Raw genomic sequence first — 20351 nt, 5'->3', positions numbered from 1 at the left:
TTGCTTCATATATGCTGAGGATATGTCATTAAATGCAGACTAGAATTCTAACTTCTAGGTTAACTGTTCCTTTTAACATTGTGTAATGGTCTTCTTTATACCAATAATGGTTTTGTTTGACCATAAAGTATATTTTCAACCTTTTTATGTCTTTATATTTTTGAATGTATATTTTATTGTAAATAGCATATAGTGGCTGCTGTTTTTTAAAACAGAATTTGTTAGTCTGTGTTTTTTTAACTGCTGAGTTTGGTCCATTACATTTATCTTGGTTATGGATTGTTTGGATTTAACTTTTATTTCTAAAAATAAATATTACAATCTCACTATGTGCTTATCACAGCGTTTTCTGAGGCATAGATTCAGAAAAATTGTTTTTGTTTTTCTTCTCACTTACTCTCAAAACAAGGAAATTTCAAACTTAGGGCAAACATTCTTTAAAATACTTAGAGATTAAAATACTGAAAGTCAATTGCTCCAACATCCAAGAAAAACAAATCAGCACGAATCCTCCAAAACATATTTGAAAAGATATTTTTATGCATACAAGGGTTATCAAAATAGAGATGTTGGCAAACTATTGATATTTCAGTTCATAAACAACATCTGAGAGCTGAGTTTTGCATTTTGATATTCCCGTGGTCTTTTGCTTTTTTCTAATGACAGTACAAAAAAACCCACAGGTCATCTTGTTAAAATAATAATAATAAAAAAATACTAGAACATTGTAAAAAGACCTTGAATTTGGATGGCTCTACTGAGATCAGCCAATAAATAGGCGAGAATGGTTTGTGAGTAGTATAACAATTGTTTGTAAACGGAAGGGTGTGCTTTGAGGTTACTCGACAACAAATTGTTCTCAGAAGGAGTTTTAAGCACCATCTGGACTGAAATATCATCTCCTTTGTATTATTAGATGGAGGCTGGACAATCTGAGTCTTACTAAGAGAATCCATCTCCAGTGTTACCAACAAAAGGTTCTCATATTTATTTTCAAAATATCGAAGGCAAACTCATTTGTTACACTCTTTACTCCTTCACTAGCATACTTTTTGTTCTAGAATTACAGACCCTCAGCATAGGAAGGAGTCTGAAAGCTTTTCTACTTCAATTGCCTATCTGATGCATGAACGGTGTTTACATAATTCTGCCAAGTTGTCAACTTGCCTGTGCTTGAATATAACCATACCAGGGAGCTCCCTCCTCCAGGAACCATTTAGAAAGACTAAAATCTGAGCCACAAGCTGTGTCTATTGGCCTATTCTACTCCTTGGATCTATACAGTAAAAGCAGATGTGTAAGTTTCAGGATAGCCTTTCAAATATTGAAAATGGTCACTAAGTCTTCATGCCTCCAGGCTAAACACCCACTTCTATAGCATATTCTACATAATCTATCATATTTGGCATTATTTTTTAATTATTCTGTTTCTCTCGGCTCTCTCTGATGTGTTCTTTTATTTAATACAATAGTTGAGTGGATATTCCAAAATGAGAGGTTCCGTGACTTCTTTAGACTGAGAGACCATACTGCTGTTAATTCAACCAGAGTCCGAGTCTCTTTGGGGAACACATTACTGAACTGAGTCTTACAGAGCCCACACCATCCATGCGAGGAGACTCACACTGAGTACTTCTTATGTACCAGGCCCTGTGCCAACTATTTAAAGACCAGGATTTTAGCCACATTGATCTGATCCCAAAGCTCATGCTTGTTCCCGCTTTCCTTCAACTAAGTCTTTCCCCTGAGCTTTGCTAAGCTACATCTTTCAAAGGACATATCACCTATAATTACAGCAATAATAAAGGCCATCCTTTTTTGAGGGCTGAGTAGGAAACATTGATGAGTCACTTGTAGCCCTAGGGTTGTGGGTTGGTCACATTGGGTGCAAAGTTCCTTTCAGCCCCCAAAATGTAAAAGTACACTGGAGCCTACTCCCCTTCAATGACCAAATTTATAAATCAGTGGTATCCAAATCAATGCTAGTTTGTTAATATACTTGGAACATTCAAGTGCCAGGTTCATCTTCCTAAAATTTTGCTTTGTGCTTTCTTTGAATGGCTTCCCATCACCCAAACTCTGTCTTCTGTCATTCAAATCCTCTGCAAGGTCAGCCTCCTAGTTCCCCTCCATTCCAGTCTCCCCTTCCTCTTCCAGGCTGTGCGAAAAAGGGACAGGTGGGCATGGGAAGTGGGATAATGTTAGGATGAAGGAATCTATAGGGGAAAGTCAGGGTGTGGGCCCTGGTCCTGTCCTCCTAGATTGGTTGTTGGGAAGGGGCTTGTCTTCTCCAAGGGTTGTTTCTTAGAATTGCAATAACAGTTGAGGGAGGGTTTTTTGGGGAAGACTTTTTGGGCTGAGCAAATCATGAGCTGCTCATGTTATTCCTGAATGTCCAGAATGATTAGTCCAGCTCCCCTTGCAAGAAGATGAACACCTTCTTGGATAACTGGGAAGTAATCCACTGGATCCATTAAAAGGATAGTCCTGATAATGCACTTGTGCCAATTTACTTATCCAAAGGCTTGTGAATATGGAACAGATGGGGAATTTCTGGATGCCTGTGTGATATTTGTCTTTTAGACTCCAAAGGGTATAATATTTGCCTCTTGGAGTATACATCCTGCCTTGTAAGCAATACTGTAAGCTTCTGGAGGTCAAGGCCTAGCTATTTTTTGAGTTCCTAATACTTTGCTCATAGTCCTATTTAAATACATGTTGGTCTTGCTCTTTGGCCCTATTAGCTAGCATTAACCTCTTCCCTATACTTCTCCTCTTAATGAAGAGACCCACATGTTTATAGCTGTTGACATGAGTTATCTATCCCAAAGATAGCCACCTATTTTGGTTGATGGACTGTTTTTGCTGACCCTGGAAAAGAAATAGAAGAAAAATGTCTTCTCTGATTTTTACGTTTTCTGAATAGCATGCAATAATTTTTTTTATTATGTTGGAAGGCATGATTGCCACCACTCAGCACAGGTGACTGGATTTATTCCCTATCAGGCTGGTGAAATTAAAGAAATTTTGGCAAGGGCAGACCTGCCAACTCTCTGTTTACCTAATTAGCCTTATGACTACAACACTGGGCTGGGTTTGTACTTTTCTAGGTTTATTTCAAAACAAGTAGTAACAGAATTTAACTGACTTACAAAACAGACCCAGGAAGTTGCCTAGGACAGAAGTTTGCAACCATTTCTGGGATGTGGTCCCTGCCCTCTCTTTGCAGTCTGTCTTAGCTGCAGCCACGGTAGCCTCCATCTCTGGGCTCCAGAACACCCGCTTCTGAGCCAGCCCTCATCAAAGCAGTTCATGCACTCTCAGCCTTGGCCGGCCACTGTAGTAGAACTTCCATAGCCTAAGTTTCCGGTATTCCAGGGGGAGCTCAGGCCATGACATTGTTTCCAAAGCTTTTCTGTAATTACCTAGATCCCCCCCCCCTTTTTTTTTTTTAAAGAAAAATGATGTTTATTTCCTGAATAAGGAGAAATTATAAGTTAACATCAAAACTGCATTATGTACTATGTTTACATTAAATATTAAAGAAATTCCAAAACATGGTAGAAAGAGTAGGCTTTTCCAACTGGTCCCAATTGTTTGGTCTTTGATCTCTGCTCTTGTCAAATCCAACCAATTACAGTCAAAGTGGCCCTAAACATGCCTTTACCCAGGCCACACCTCTGGCTAATCCCAGTCCTTTCTCCATGACCCAGTTCATTTATCATTTCCTTTGTGAACCCTTCTTTGATTCCTGAGACACTCCACTTCCTGGAATCACTGGGCTGGGCATTGTTCATTTCTCTATTAAGGCACTTGCCACATTAAGTTACAAATATTTGAAGTACTTCTTTGCTTCCCATGTATTTATATCTTTGTGTTCCTTGGCCTTAGCAAAATGAGTAACTTAGATTCTCTCTCAGTTTCTATGGTTCTACCTAGTATCCGGCCTTGTGCTGTAGATTTTCATATACAAGGGGCCTCCCTGAATCTTGACCCAGTTGAGTGGGCTATTTGCAGACCCGCTTCTCCAGGGATGCATCCCTGACAAGAGTGTGCTGCTACAGGAGCTGGTGCTGCTCTGCAGAGGTTTCTGACTTCTGCCCTGCCTGGGATTAACTGGTTGTCACTTCTCAATTGGCAGATTTCCCCCTTCTTCTTCTTCTTCTTCTTCTTCTTCTTCTTCTTCTTCTTCTTCTTCTTCCTCTTCCTCTTCCTCTTCCTCTTCCTCTTCCTCTTCCTCTTCCTCTTCCTCTTCCTCTTCTTCTTCTTCTTCTTCTTCTTCTTCTTCTTCTTCTTCTCCTCCTCCTCCTCCTCCTCCTCCTCCTCCTCCTCCTCCTCCTCCTTCTTCTTCAACACATTTTATTGACTTTTTACAGAGAGGAAGAGAGAGGGACAGAGAGCTAGAAACATCGATGAGAGAGCATCATCAATCAGCTGCCTCCTGCACACCCCCTACTGGGAATGGGCCCGCAACCAACGTACATGCTCTTGACCGGAATGAATCAGGGATCTTTCAGTCCACAGGCCGATGCTCTATCCACTGAGCCAAACCAGTTTAGGCAGATTTTTTTTTTTCTTCTTAAATTATGCTCAAGCTCCCCATGCTTCTTGATGTGCATATTGGATTATTAACCATCTTCTCTGGAAGCCTCTAAATGACACAGCCTTTGTTTTTCTTCCAGAAGCACATGGGCTATACTGTACACGAGACACAATTGATCTTTCCATTGCCTGTGCTTTCTTTATGCCCTCTCCAGCTGTTTCCAGACTCATAACCTACCTTTGTATGGCAGCTGGAGACCACATTCTTATGAGACATTGGGAACTATGACACCTTAAAAACAATACAGATGATAATTGGGCTCTCTCTTCTCGAAACAGTGAGTGAAAAAAGAGAAGGAAGGACTTGGACTATGGAAAGGAGGCATTTGGAGAGAAAGTTTTGCAGTCTTTGTTTGGCAACACAAAAAGGGAAGGTCCCTAGACTGGACATATGGTCCAAACTTATTCTTTTAGGCAAATTCCTGATTTTATAGCAGAAAATATGATCCAAAAGAAAGAATATAAAAGAGAGGCTTCTGATTTTAAAATCTTGGAATTCTTAAATGAATGGAATTGGGAATAAATCAAGAGAGAAAAATCATTTTTCTGAAATAGATTTTAATAATTTTTTTCTAAACTGTGGAGGGTAATTAGAGTCAGGTAAGTAGAATGATAAGAGATATGAATGTTTATGATTTACTTGGCAAACTTACTACAAAGCAAAATCCTGGGCTCCCTGCCCCCAAAATTCCAATTCATTTGGGTTTTGCAATCTTGGTGCTATTGACATTTCGGACTAGATAATTCTTTGTAATGTGTGTGTGTGTGTGGGGGGGGGGGGGGGAGGGGTTCTTTCTAGTATATTGTATGCTTTCTCTCTTTCTCTCTCAAAAATCCATAGAAAAATACCACTAGTTCAGAAAAAGAATAGTCTAAATTCACAAAATCTTGAAGGATAAAATGGTAAAAAAAAAAAAAAAAATCCCTGGTAAACAAATTGGCACCATGTTCATCCCCTTAGAAATCAAATCATACTCCAAAACCGCAGTGACTCGTGGCTCCTTCAGGGCATAACAGAGGATTCTTCTCTGAGGCTGCGCTCCCATCTGCCTGACATGATGCCTCCTCTGATAAAATGCCCACAAACATTCTGGGCATGACATAATGCTTTAAATAACAATAGAAAATTTCCATGTGGTATTAGTGCATCAACTTTAGTAAGCACTTGTTTTAATTCATTCATATTAATAGTCGAACTATTCTCCTTATTTATGTTGCTCTTTACTTAATTCATTTACTGAGAAAAACTTTTTTTCAAAGCAGTGAAGAGGGAGGTGGGCTGGGGGACTGGGTGAGAGATGTGAAGGGATTAGAAGTACCGACTAGCAGTTACAAATAGTCATGAAGATGTACAGTTCAGCATAAGGAATATAGTCAATAATATTGTCATAACTATGTATGGTGCCACATGGGTACTAGACTTATGGGGGGGGGGTGTCACTTGTTAAGTGTCTAACCACTATGCTACACACCTGAAACTAATGTAATATTGAACTTCAAGTATAATTGGGGGGAAAAATAGTGAAGAAACTGCTATCTAATCCCAGTTGGTTTATCACCAGACCTAAATTGTGGTTATTATTTTCCTTTGCTATCCTGCAGGCAACATCTTCAGTTTCCCTCAGGCTGTTCCTAGACTTATCATGGACTCAAAAGGAACTCAGGGAAACACTGCCTGTTTATAATCTACTGTTCGTAAATAGCAAACCTTTTCATGAGACTGGCCATTCAACTTTTACTTGGCAAGAAAAGAGAATGTCTATATATTAGTGCAGTGGTTGGCAAACTCATTAGTCAACAGAGCCAAATACCAACAGTACAACGATTGAAATTTATTTTGAGAGCCAAGTTTTTTAAACTTAAACTTCTTCTAATGCCACTTCTTCAAAACAGACTTGCCCAGGCCGTGGTATTTTGTGGAAGAGCCACACTCAAGGGGGCAAAAAGCTGCATGTGGCTTGCGAGCCGCAGTTTGCCGACCACGGTACTAGTGAATAGCTGTCATTCTTTGAAAGGCTGCCATGTAGCTCCAGTCCTTTCTATACTTTACCTTTCATCTTTGCAAAGGTCATACAGGACAGGCTCTGAGATAGACTCAGCTTAACTTGCCCAAGATCACCCTGAAAAGAGGAGAGGCTAGCATTTGAAATTAGAATATTTGACTCAATATCCTATTTTCTTAATTCCTTCCTTATGCTATAATTATAGGGCAGTTCTTGTTTTGGTGCTCAGGGCTGAGATTGTTATGTTTTTATTTTCATTTAATGAGAATTTCTAGGAATAGTGACTTTACATGGGTTCACAAAATTTATTGGACCTTGTTACTGCTTGTAGCCAGGTTGTCTTGAAAATAAGTTAGGGGAGAAAGAGAAGTTTCCTCACTGATTTACTGTTGATTTACCTCATGATTAACTTTAGATTTCTTTCCTTTCTTCAAAGATGGTGGTTCCCGAACCTGGAAACCAATACAAATGAAATCCTGATCACAGCTAACCGGGAGGTGCATCAGCTGGGCCTCATTGTTGCATATGGAGGGGGAGGGTGATCGAGGATGTGAAGTGTATGAACATCTTAGGAGAGTGGTAGCTAACCTGAGAAATGGTCTCAGATGGGAAGGCACCAGAGGTTGGTACCAAACGAGAGGAAAAGAAAAAAGGACCCCTGGACTCTGGAAGGGATGCTCATGAACACATCCAGTCCTTGCCCAGGTTGGTTTCTCTTCAGGGAGAGCCTTTCCTGCTTCTTCACCTGTAATTACCATTTCTCAGATCACTGCTTGGGTTTTAGCTCCTCCAGGAAGCCCTGTGACTTCCTGGATTCACTTCTCCTTCCCTTCTCTGAAATGCTAACACATTTACAACTGGGTCGCACAGTCCTGTGCTTTGTTTTTTTTAATAGGATTGTTGGACTCTCTTTATAAGGACTTTAAGCTCCTTATAAACTGTAGTAAATAGAGCACTGGATACACAGTAGGAGTTTGAGAAATCCTTGTTGAATGATTCCCTGATTTTTGTACACTTTGGGGTGGAAATGATAGAATTTAAAGTTTTTATCTAAAAGAAGACAACCTTTCATGAAAAATTCTTTAAAGCACTAAGTTTGCTGGCTTTGTTCTTAAAAGGAAAAACTTCTTTTTGATATTTCTCTTAAAATGGCACCATATTAATGATCTTTCTCACCAATTGCTAGAGGCTGGGAAGAACAGGAGGTGAGTTATGACTATGGAGATAACCGGTTTGGCTCAGTGGATAGAGTGTTGGCCTGAGGACTGAAGGGTCCCCAGTTCGATTCCAGTCAAGGGCAGAAACCTGGGTTGCCAGGATGGGCACATGCTAGAGGCAACCAATTGTGTGTCTATCACATCGATGTTTCTGCCCCTTCCTTACACTCTTTCTAAAGATCAGTGGGAAAAAGTCTTTGAGTGAGGATTACAAAAAAAAAGGGGGGGGGGAGAGAGAGAGAGAGAGAGAGAGAGAGAGAGAGAGAGAGAGAGAGAGAGAGAGGGAGAGAGAGAGGAGACTAGGGAGATGGGAGGCATTTAAATATGCTGGTAAAAGAGGACTTTGGCTGTCTGACCGCTTTCTATAGCCATGGAGCTCTGTTTACCATTTGCATAGGAATCTTTTAGCTCTTGGATGGAAAAATCTTTTTTCCTGTAAAACTTCACGGAATTTCTGCTCCTGGCAGGGGCAACAGTTATTCGTTCTGAATCTTGAAAACTTATGACATGGTTGTCCAAATGGGCACCAAATAAAGTGAGGGAAGGAAAGGCTCAACTACATATTTTAAAATTACCTTTGGTTCCAGTTGATGGACTGGGCAGGCTGCAACTGACATTGACAAGACTAACCCTTTACTCAGGCCCAGGGGATCTTTTTTGATCTAAAAACCTTGTCTTCCAAACCAGCTGCTGCCCGAGAACCAAACGCAAGGCCAAGACCTCGCTTCACATTCTGGATGACCACACATCCCACCTGCTTCTCTGTTTAGCCCAGAGATGGCTTCAGTCTTTTTTTTCTTAATATATTTTATTGATTTTTTACAGAGAGGAAGGGAGAGGGATAGAGAGCTAGAAACATTGATGAGAGAGAAACATCGATCAGCTGCCTCCTGCACACCCGCCCCCCCCCCCCCCCCCCCCCCCACTGGGGATATGCCCACAACCAAGGTACATGCCCTTGACTGGAATCAAACCTGGGGCCTTTCAGTCTGCAGGCTGATGCTCTATCCACTGAGCCAAACCGGTTAGGGCGGCTTCAGTCTTTTTAATTTGAGCTTCTGTGCAGGGCCCTGCTGGGACTGGAGCTTTCTGTTTGAATATAGGTCCCTCTGGGCGAATTTGGACATTGTGTCTGCCCCTTTAGTCACCTGGGGTTCGTTGAGTGACAACCATGTACTCCTAAGGATACATCTTGTCTCAGAAGAGTTCCTTTGTTATTTTAAGGCTCTGAAGTGAGGAGCTAATTCTTTGGGAAGGATCTCCAACTAGTTCAGTGATTTTGACTAAACTTCCACTATAATAACAGCTAATATTTATTGAGCATTTACTACCTGCTAGGCCTTCTGCCAAGCACTTTACACATGTTATTTCATTTCATAATGAGAGCACTGCTTAAGAGATGTAGAGTATTATTCAAATTTTACAGATTAGAAAATGAAGGCACACAGGAGTTAATACAACTTGGTCAACGCCACACAACTAGTCAACAGCAAAACCAATCTCCTGATTTTCCACCTCGACCCCAAATTTTCTCCTTCAATCTTCCTCCTGTAGCTGAGGGCAATTCCATCATTTCAGTAACTTAGGCCAAAACCCTTGGGAGCCATTCTCTTTTTACTTAATTCTCAACCAAGAATATGCTTTTACTGATCTTTTTTTTTTTTTAGAGAGAGAGAAAGAGAAAGAGTGAGAAACATTGATGTGAGAGAAACTTAGATCAGTTGCCTCTATATATGCACCCTGACAGGGGACTGAATCTGCAATCTAGTTATGTGCCCTGACTAGGAATTAAACTTGCAACTCTTTTGGTGTATAGTACAGGCTTTGTGCTAATTAATTTTTTAAAAATAATTTATTTATTTATTGAGTTTTTTGGGGTGACTTTGGTTAATAAAACTGTACAGAGTTCAAGTGTACAACTCAACAAAACATCATCTGCACACTGCATCCTGTGCCAATTGCCTGAAGTAAAGTCCCTTTCTGTCCTCACTTATCCCCCCTTTGCCTCTTCTACCACTCCCCACCCGCTTTTCCCTGTAACTATCACCATCTCTCTCTGTGCCTAACTGCTCCCTGCAGGCCCGATTGCCCCAACTGCCCTCCCCTGCTGGCCTGTTCACCCTCAACTGCCCCCCCCCCCCTGCCAGCCATCTTGTGGTGGCCATCTTGTGATGACATGGGGGCAGCCATCTTGTGATGATGTGAGGGTGAGATGCCACCTAGGCTTTTATTAGTATAGATGGGTGCTGGATTTTATTAAATGCTTTTTATGCATCTATTGATAGGGTCATATGATTTTTATCTATTTTGTTTATGTGATATACCGTGTTTATTGATTTGTGACTATTGTATCAATCTTGTAGCTGTGGAATAAATCCTACTTGGTCACAGTGTATGATCTTTTAAATGTATTGCTTGATCTGATTTGCTAACATTTTGTTGAAAATTTTAGCATCTATGTTCATCAGGGATATTGGACTATAATTTTCTTTCTTTGTAATGTCCTCATCTAGTTTTGGAATTAGAATAATGCTGGCCTCATAAAATGAGCTTGAGAGTCTTCCCTCTTCTTGAATTTTTTTGGAATAGTTTGAAAAGGATAGGTATTAATTCTTCTTTGAATGTTTGGTAAAATTAACTTTGGGGCCATTCTTGATTCTTCTCCTTTTAAGCCCTATATCCAATGCTTTGGGAAATCCATTAGCTTTACCTTAACAATATATCTGATGCTGACCTCTTCTCTCATCTCTATTGCTCCCTCCTGAATCAAGCCAGCATCATCTCTGGCCTGAAATATTGCCATAACCCTCCTAACCAGTGATAGTCCTTCCATCCCTTAGGCTGGTCCAGCAGGCAGAGTGATCTTTCAAATATAAATCTGATCATGTTGTACCTCTGTACAAAAGTCAAAGTTCTCACCAGACCCTCCACTCTCCATCCCTTTTACCTCCCTGTCTCTGTTCTCCTTGCTCACTCTCTTCCAGCAACTGACCACCACCCTTCTTGCTCTTCCTAGGACACACCAGATGTCTGGTTTTGGAATCTAAGCACTTGACTTTCTAATTGGTATGTTCTTCCCCCAGTAGTGTCACAGCTAACTTCAAAGTCTCTACTCAATTGCCACCTTCTCAATATATCTCTATTTACATTTTACTAACTCAAGAAGTACCAAATCTTCTTACTCTGCTCTATTTTTTAAATAGAACATATTATCTTTTAACATAGTGTGTGATTCATTTATTATGTTTCTTACTTATTATCTGCCTTCTTTCTCATCCCCTCCCCAATAGGTTTCTGTCTGTTGTGCTCTCTGATGTATCCCAAGCACCCAGGGTAGTGCCCAGCATATTGTGCATAATCAATGAAAATTTGTTGAGTAAATGAACAAATGGACCTGGATCTCAAATCGTAGGGTAGTTATAACTTTGTTGTAGAAATACAGCATTCTCAAATGAAAAGGGGAATAATGCAAAGGTGTTATGAAGTGGTGTTGATCAGAAAACTTAGAGACATGCACCCAGATGAAGATGTAAGGTGTAAGTGTATGCTGGAGTAAGTCAGGAAGGTACAGAGGGATTTTACTGGGACTTATTTTTATTTTGCAGTACATTACTAAGGACACCCTTTCTTCTTGGCTTAGAGGCCCAGGACTTAAATCAGATTTTTATTTACCATTCTACAGGTTTGGTTGAGATGTTTTTCCCTTCTCATTTCCCTGCCCAGGCAGCCTCAAGGTCATGGCTATTTCTCTGGTATGATCAGACAAAATGAGAAATACAGGCCCACATTGTTGGATCATTCAGAGCAGGGAGGAATCTGGAATGAAGTTGTTAGATTTGGGGTATTTTAATCATTTCCTGCAAATTGGCAGGCTCCAAAAGGGTCAGTTTCTAAAAGAATCAGGGAGGGCACACTTCTAGAAAATGTACTGCTTGTGCACACAGTTTTCATATTTGGTCTCTGGATTTGATGTTCCGCTGACAGATCCTGGAGATGCAGACGTTTCTCAGACACTTCTTTGTGACAACTCTAGTCGCTTTGGTCAAGTAAGACTTTTCTGTTGTCTGTACCCATTGCACTGGCTTACACTGCTTTCAGGAAGACCGGTTAGTGCCTAACACATGAAAAGTGTGTGCGGGGGGTGAGGTGGGGAGGCAGGAATTTGGAGGGAGTGCTCTCTGTCACAAGGCCTGGCTTCCTGCTCATTAACCTTGCCTGCTCTCTCTCCTCTATCTGGGATGGTGTTAAGGACACGAACCTGTTATTGAGGGGGTTCAAACATGTCCTTCAAAGTCTGGCCAGGAATTGATCATAGCATTTGCCCAAGTTGACCATCAGATCAAACTCATTTGTCTCTAAAATGATAAAAAAAAAAAAAAAAAAAAAAAAAAGCACATTTGGCTGCAGAATCTGAATATTCAGACAAAGGTCATTTTGGAAATGCTCGTGTCAGGGGCTGAGATCTGTATTCAAGCTGATCATGCCCAGATTGCCCACTGACGGGCTAAATTCTTTAGATGCTGACAATGGGTGGGAGCAACTACACAGGCCGAGCCGGAGACTCTTTATATGGGACTGTCATGAGGCCAGGGCAGCAATGTTTTTTAAATGCTCTCCAGGTGATTTAATGTGTAGAGAGAAACCAAAGCTACCTGACAGCAGGATCCAGAGAAGGGGCATTGGGGGAGCTGGCAGGGAGGACACAGTCCCTACCGCTGCCTCCCAATCCCTGTGGCATACGGCCCCTTCCTCACTCTTTCCTGCCTCATCCATTTTCCATTTTCTCCTGGATTGTTTCCATAGCCATATAACAAGCTGCGATTTCTCCCATTCTAAATATAAGACTCTCTTTATACATCTTTCTTCAGTGACTGCCCCATTTTCCTGCTCCCTTTTTGTGAAAAACTCCTTCAGACAAGCTTTCTGTATATGCTGTCCAATTTCTTTCTGTTGCATTTTCTCCCAAACCTACTCCATCCATACATCACCCCTCACTACTCCACGGACACTGGCCTGTCTTGCCATCTGGTCATGCCAGTGCCTTCAGGTCTCATCCACGATCACAGAAATAGGGAGCCTGGAGAAGCCGGACACAGGGACTCCTGACATACTCTGGGGTGCAGCACACCCCTCACCCAGCCTGTATCTGGCCTAGCAGTGTCAGGATGAAAATTCAGAGAACAGAATGCAAACCAGGGACATGAGAACGACAATTAAGCCTTTGGCAAACGGACAGGCGATGACTTACACAGTGTGTGGTGGTGATGATGACAGAACTGGAGATGAAAGACAGACCATCATTCATGCTGACCTGGAGTGCGGCTTTCCTGCAAAGACAGCAAGGGAACCAGAGACACTCAGCATGGGGTGCAAGGGACCGAGAAATGGACACGTTGGTCCCCTATGGGCTCTGCTCACAACTACTCTTTGGACTGTAGTCTCTTCCCCTGGGGCCTAAGCTGTCTCCTTTGCAAAAGCAGCATGGTGTCTAGGGCCATTCCCACCTCTGAAACTCCAGGGAGATATCAAGATACACTTGGCTGCCATATCAAGGCAGTGCATTCAGCCTCTCTTGCATTGCAGCAAATTGCATTGAATGGTCAAAGCCTGCTGCCATTTATTTTACTTGTCACATTGTAGTAAGATGCAGGATTCTTAAAAAATGGTCCCAGTCAGCGGGGCTAAACTGATCAAGCTGTAAACCTAATGTTCTGTTGTTGTTATCTGGATTCTCAGCGATGTGATTCTGGTGGAGGCGGCTTTGTTACTATCCAGTGAACAAAGTGCAGTAATAGGTGAACTAATTTGCCTTCTACCTCCTCATCTGTATGAGACTCACTGAATCAGGAGCTTGCATTTCGTAGGCTGGGCATAGGGGTATTTGTGGAGTCAACAGAATGAATGAATCACAGGCCCATGTTAGGCAACCAGGGTTGGAGGCTTACAATTTGAACACATTTTTGAAGGCAGAATTCGGATGAATTAAGTTCTCTCAGCCACCGATTCCACATTTGTAATTTGGCATTTTCCCCTTAAAGCCACCATTTTGTCTTCAGCCTGTTACAGGCACATCTACGGAGAGGTTTTGTCTTCTCTCACAGACATTGCTTCTCTGGTCCCCACAAATTTCTTTTCCTGTTCAGGGTGCTAATTCTCCTTCTTTTCCCAGTGACTCTTTCCTCATCACATTTCACTAGCACTTATTATAATTGCACCATCATGGCATTTCCCCCGTAAGTTAGTTTAGGGAGCATCCGGCAGTCTGGATGAATACCGTATGCTCCACAGAGGCTCAGAGGAAGGAGCACTGAGCTTGGCCTTGGATGGTCTGAATCTGGGCCTTGACCATCTGTGGACCCACCTCGCCTTTCTGCACTTCCTTATCTCTGCGGGGTTGATAATTACCTGGTAGGGCAGTCATGATGACAGGGCAAAGTAATGTGTGTGAGAGTGCTTTGGGCAGTAGCTGTGATTAAGCCACACAGACCTTAGTTGGAGCCCCAACTCTTTCATATACTGCTGTGTGACCTTGGGCGAGCTTTACTTACTAGTAAATTCTCTTAGCCACTCATTCCACCTCTGTAAGACGGGGAAGATGTGAGTATCTTCAAGATGACAAGTATCTTGTCAGAAACTTGGGAAGATGGGAGTGAGACACCCTTTGTAAAACATTTATCCCGAAGCCTGGCTCACTGACATTATCGTTCATCATCATATCTTGGAGGAGTCTAGAGAAAGGCCCCACTATGACAATTAAGATATACACTTCTTTCTTTTCCCTTTGTCCCTTCTATCTCCTCGCTCCTCTCTGAGGTTAGTTGCTGGTGGAAACTTACATGCCAACTTCCTTTAAGATGGGCGCTGGGCACAGCAAATGAGTATCTTCCACAGCAAAGGGCTTCTCGTCTGTAAAAGGGAAGTCACTGGATTAAGAGGAGTGAGGCAAGTTTAGAACTTCAAATTCAGAGTCTCCCAAGGACTGTTATCCAAATCCTGGGAGACACTAGAAAAGCAATGACTCTATGAAATAGAAATGCATCTTGAGCTGTAAAAGTCACTAGTGTGAACTCAAGGCCTCCTGCCTAAATATGAGTCTCTGACCCTGTATGACCAGTTAAGTCAATCAATGAGCAAATAGAGACCAAGTTCTTACCATAGACCAGGCATAACTGAGAAGAGATAAGAAAATATTAGACTGGTCCTAAGGGAGCTTTGGGTTTAAGTCTACTTTGAGAGGAAAGCCATATCCATGGAGAAAGTGCACAAAAAGTGGCTAGCCAGAATAGCATTTGGCTTCAGAAGACAGAGAGCTTCATTTCATGGGTGACATGGTGAGGTCACAGGGAACACAAAACTTGAGCTGTGTTCCAGGGAGAGATGGGGAAGAGGCATTTCTGGTGGGAGTAATGACATGAGCAAAGACAGAACAAAATGAAAAGTATGTTCAAGGGTAGGACATAAATAGGATGTTAAAAGATCTGTATGGGAAGAAGATTGGTCCAAGATGAGTTAGACAGGGATTTGGGCATAGGTTTAATTGCAAGACAATACTCTACTATTGGCATTTGTTGTGAAATTGAAGTCTCTCAATGACATTTTAATGTGGCTGACACTAAACACTTGCCCGAGTGGAGATTAGTAAGCCCCATGCCTTCGATGCCTGGATTTGAGGAGCAGACATACCTGGGATGGGAGTCAGAGGACATGTCTGAGTGCTAAGCACTATGTCCTCATGGAAGGAAGAGGAAGAGAATGGTCAGTTACAGTATCCCCTTGATGTCTAAGGAAAATGATCAGTATGAGAAGCTAGGGAAGTTATTCCATGTCATTTACTCATCCATCCATCCACCAATCCATCCAGCAAATATTTATTGAAGGACTACTGTGTGCTAGAAATGCAAGCTTTTGAAGAGAGAAACAACCCCTGTTGTCATGGACTTCATAGGAGTTATAGGGGAGATAGTTATTAAACACATTCATTTTTATTAAAAAACTAGAGGCCCAATGCACAATTAAATCGTGTGCATGTGGGGTCCCCTAGGCTTAGTCTGCCATCAGGGCCATGTCTGCCACCCTGCGACGCCTCACATGCTCTGCGGACACGGCCAGTGCCCCACGATGCTCTGCTGATGCTGCAGGTGCCATGGAGGGGTGGGGAGTTTTGGAAGGTGTAGGTGGGAAGAGGGCAGGACACAAGACCTTACTGCTGCCATTGCTGCTGCAGGCCTCTCGAGCTCATTTGTGCCTGGCTGGTCCTCATTCCTCTCTTCCCAGTGTTGAGTGTCAGAGTCCTTGGCTGCTCTGAACCATTTGGCTCTTTCCCTTAGTAACAGCTTTTACTTTCTGCCTCAATTCTTCTCCCAGCTTGTGCCCTTCCCCGCATACTGCCTCCCCTCTGTCACCAGACCCGTGTTGTGCTTCCCACCCCTGCCCGCCTGGCACCCACCCCTTGTGCTCTCTTTGCCACATGGCCCTGCCTGCCTGCTGCCTGCCTTGCTGTGAGCTGAGCCTGTGGGCCCCGGGACCAAGAGGTGCTCTGTGAACCTCCTGATGACCAACCTTTGGTTGTTACAGCGTCACACATTATGGCCACAGGCCCTTTATTATATAGATATTCTTTTGAATATCTACCATGAGCTAGACACTGTGCTAGGCCTCACACTGAACAAAAGAGATGAAGCACCTCACTCAAGGAGCTGACCTGCTGGTAATTACACAAATTACTATCTATCTATCTATCTATCTATCTATCTATCTATCTATCTATCTATCTAAAAGCCTAAGTGACCGTCTGACCGTTTGACTGTCTGACCAGTAGCTATGATGCGCAATGACCACCAGAGGGAAGACACTCAACGCAGGAGCTGTCAAGCTGCAGTGACTTGGCAGCTGCAGTTCTTGGGTGATGCACCTGGAAGCAGAGAGGAGGGACCCTGATTCCGAGCTGCGTCACCTGAGAACTGCCCTCCCCTCTTGCAATCTAGGACCCCTTGGGGGATTCAGAGGGCCAGTTTTGGCCCAATCCCTGAAGGCCAGGCCAAGGGACCCCACTGGTGCATGAATGCACTGGGCCTCTAGTTTAATTATAACTGTGGTGACACCAAAGAAGGACAAGGAAGGGGCCGGCTCTCATCTGGAAGGTCAGGAGCTGCCTCCCTGAGGAAAGGAGGTAGGAGGGAGAGTATATGAAGTGGGAGAGAGGCGGCACTGCAGAGATCCTGGGCAGGAAGGAGCCCAGGACTCTGGAGAACTGAAAAAGGGCCAACAAGGCTGTTGCATTGGAGTGAGATGATGGCTTAACATGAGGCTAGAAAAGGCAGCAGGACCAAATGACCGAGGCCTTCTAGGCCATGGTGGGGCTTCGGGGATTTTTCCTATGAGCAACAGGAAGCTCTTAGAAGTTCCCCTCTAATGTGGAATTAGCATTAGCAAATTCAGAATGTTGGCGGAATAGTGAGGGTGTGCTGACTGAAATTATGGATCTGATGACAGCAGATCACTCAGTGCCTGAACTGAGCATTATATTTTCAAGACTAGAAGCCTGGTGCATGTATTTGTGCACATTGAAAGGAAATCAATTAGATGAAATATTTTAGAGGCTTGTGAGGGACCGAGGCAGGTTGGCTCCAGTGTGTGTTCAGCCCATCTTGCCCAGTCCTGATCAGTGGACCCCAGCAGCAAGCTAACCTACTGGTCAGAGAGTCTGCCCCCTGGTGGTCAGTGTGCATCATAGAGACTGGTTGAATGGTCGAAGACTTAGCATATTAGGCTTTTATTATATAGGACTAGAGGCTCAGTGCACAAAATTCATGCATGGGGTTGGGTGTCCCCTCAGCCCAGCCTGCACCCTCTTTAATCTGGGACCCCTTGGGGGATGTCTGACTGCAGTTTAGGCCCGATCCTGGACTGCTGGCTCCTAATCACTCACCTACCTGCCTGCCTGGTTGCCCCTAACTGCCCCCTCCCACTGGCATGATCCCTCTCACTGTCCCCCTCTGCCAGCCTGATCACCCCCAATTGCCCCCCTGCTGGCCTGGTTGCCCCCAACTGTCCCTCCCACCCCCGCCAGCCTGGTCACCTCATGCAGCCTGTTGTTCAGTTGCTTGGTCATTCCTCACTAACCCCCCTCTGCCTGGTCGTATGCAGCCATCTTATGAGGGTGTGAGGGTCAATTTGCATATTACCTCTTTGTTATATAGAATGTTTTCTTATCTATAATGCCAATAATGACAATGATACTCCCTGGGCAGGCTGTGTGTACATGCTCTCTAAGTGCTTTGCATACATCATATAAACAAATTTAACCTGGAGTGCTATCAGTGAAAATGTTAGTCCCTTCATTTTAAAGGCAGGAAACTGACACAGGAAGAAACATGCCCAATGTTACAAAGGGGAGCTGGGATCCATATCCAGGCAGTCCGATTGCCACCTCTTGATAAGAGCCCATGCTTTATCTCCTTCACAGTGACCTTGTAAACTAAGACGGGGTTCTTTAGACTCATTTTCCAGATGCAAATTGAGGCTCAGAGAGGCAACCCCATCCCAGGGAAGCACAGCATGTCAGAGGCAACGCCAGGACTAGAACTGAATTTTCCATGGTTTTCCCTGGCCAAGAGGCTCTCCATCCCAGGAAGGCTTGTATTAGAGAATAAACTGAAATCGGGACAGGCATGGCTGACTAGCACCTACATTTATTTCCTTTTGGCCATGGCTTACCCTACTGTGCATGCACTGGCAATACCTGGGAGTGCAGATCGCTGCCCACGGAGCCTGCCCACAGAGCCACGGAGCAGCCACAGAGCGGCCACAGCAGGCCTCGTGACTCCTGGCTGCATTCTGTGGGAAGAGCTGGGTCACACTGAGGAGGCTTCCGAGTTGGCGCCCTGCAGTGGCATGCCCGGGAGACACCAGGGCCCAGCATGTCCACGTGGTTAGTGCCCACGCTCACTCTGAGGCATTCTCTGCTCAGCTCCTCTCCTTCTCTCCATCCCAGGAAAGGAGGGAAAGAACGAGACTGACCTAGTCAAGTAGACATTTCTTTTTCTCCCTCCTTTCCTTTTCCTTCCCTGCCTGGGAGTCCAAATATTTCTGGAGCAAAGCAGAGGAAAAGCTGGCTGGGAGGACTGGGGGCTTTGCCGGGGCTGCAGGACGGGCCTGAGGCAGCCTTGCATCAGTTTATCAGCCTCCGAGCTGTGGGCCCACTCTGGGGAGCTGGCATTTTCTGCTCTGAGAGGGATTGTTTGGTTTGGAGCCTGTTTTCACTTCACCACAAAAATGAGTGACTTTTTCCCCCTCTCTCTCTAAACAAAGGAGGGCCATTTGGTTTCCATAACGCAGATCATCTGACTCCTTCCTGGAACGTCCACTTGGGAACCAGGGCATAAAGCCTTCCTCAGGGCTGGGCCACGCTTGGCTCAGGTGCCAGGCCAGCCCTGCTGCCACCTCTGCCAAAGCCTGAGGTGCTGTGATGTTTATGGGGCCATGGTCCACTCTGAGGACGACTGAGGCTTGAGATCCTCTGCCCACGGGGCAGCAGCCATTTCACTGCATTAGCACCGAGTGGGCTGGGCAAACGGGGATGGGAGCTAAGACCAGCGCTGGCTTGTTTGCAACTGGGAGAAAATTAGGGAGGGGCAGGAGTTGGAAACCAGAAGTTAAGTTCTTTGCCTTTTACCAAAGGTATTCAGAATTCAGTGCATACATATGACAGGTTAGCCTAAAGCGTTTGTCTATGAGTCTGATAATCAAACAGAAGCTTGATTTAAATAAGGATTTGGGGAACTATAGATGTCATTATGCTAAACTGCCAAACACCCCAAGCTTGAGAGCTGGGCATCCCTGAGGATGAATGCAGAAGGCATAGAATGGGGCAAGGCAGACCAGAGTTCAAATCCCAGGTCTTCTTACTAGTGGGTGACTGGGGACAAGTTTTCTGTAAACAATGATGATGATATCATTACATGGGGTTGTGTAGGGAGTAAGAGTGCATGAAAGTGCAAACCGTGTTACTTGGCACTTAATAACCATTCAGTAAATGTTATTCCACATTATTACACAAACATCCATACCTTTACAATAGTCTATATGAATGTGTGCTTTAAAATAAGAGGAATTAAAATTTCCAAAATCTGATTGCTTAATTATATTGTTCTATCAAAACTAACATATTTTTAGTCATTATGAATTCCTAGGAAATAAAAATTTTTAGTGACACATACATTCATATCATATATTATGTATATCTATACCTATATCTATACCTGTACTATATTTCTATCTATATATATCTACATCTATATATATATATATATATATATATCTACTCTACTAGTATATCTATATTTATATATCCATATCTATATAACCTATAACTGTATCTATATCTACATCATCTATATTAGTGATTTTCAACTGGTGTGTTATAAGAGTTTTAAAAATATACAACACCTGACTACTTAGTCTAGGTCACTGACCTCCTCTCCCTTAGATTGTCAAATAAAAAGATGACAACAACCAACGCAACAATAGC

General features: G+C 43.3%; 1 protein-coding gene across 1 annotated transcript in view; it reads right to left on the bottom strand.

Moving 5' to 3' along the window:
- The window catches only part of ANTXR1 (ANTXR cell adhesion molecule 1), a 208677-nt gene that overhangs the window by 93168 nt on the left and 95158 nt on the right, over positions 1–20351 (bottom strand). The window contains exons 11-12 of the mRNA XM_084901202.1: positions 14659–14728; positions 13071–13149 (exon numbers count right to left, since the gene is read on the bottom strand). Coding sequence (XP_084757328.1) covers positions 13071–13149; positions 14659–14728 — 149 coding nt within the window. The remainder of the gene's footprint in view (positions 1–13070; positions 13150–14658; positions 14729–20351) is intronic.

The sequence above is a fragment of the Pipistrellus hanaki genome, assembly GCF_964339955.1.
Source record: "Pipistrellus hanaki genome assembly, chromosome: 12".
Classification (NCBI taxonomy): Eukaryota; Metazoa; Chordata; class Mammalia; order Chiroptera; family Vespertilionidae; genus Pipistrellus; species Pipistrellus hanaki.
The sequence above is the reverse complement of the archived record's forward strand: the minus strand, read 5'-3'. Positions and strand labels throughout refer to the sequence as shown.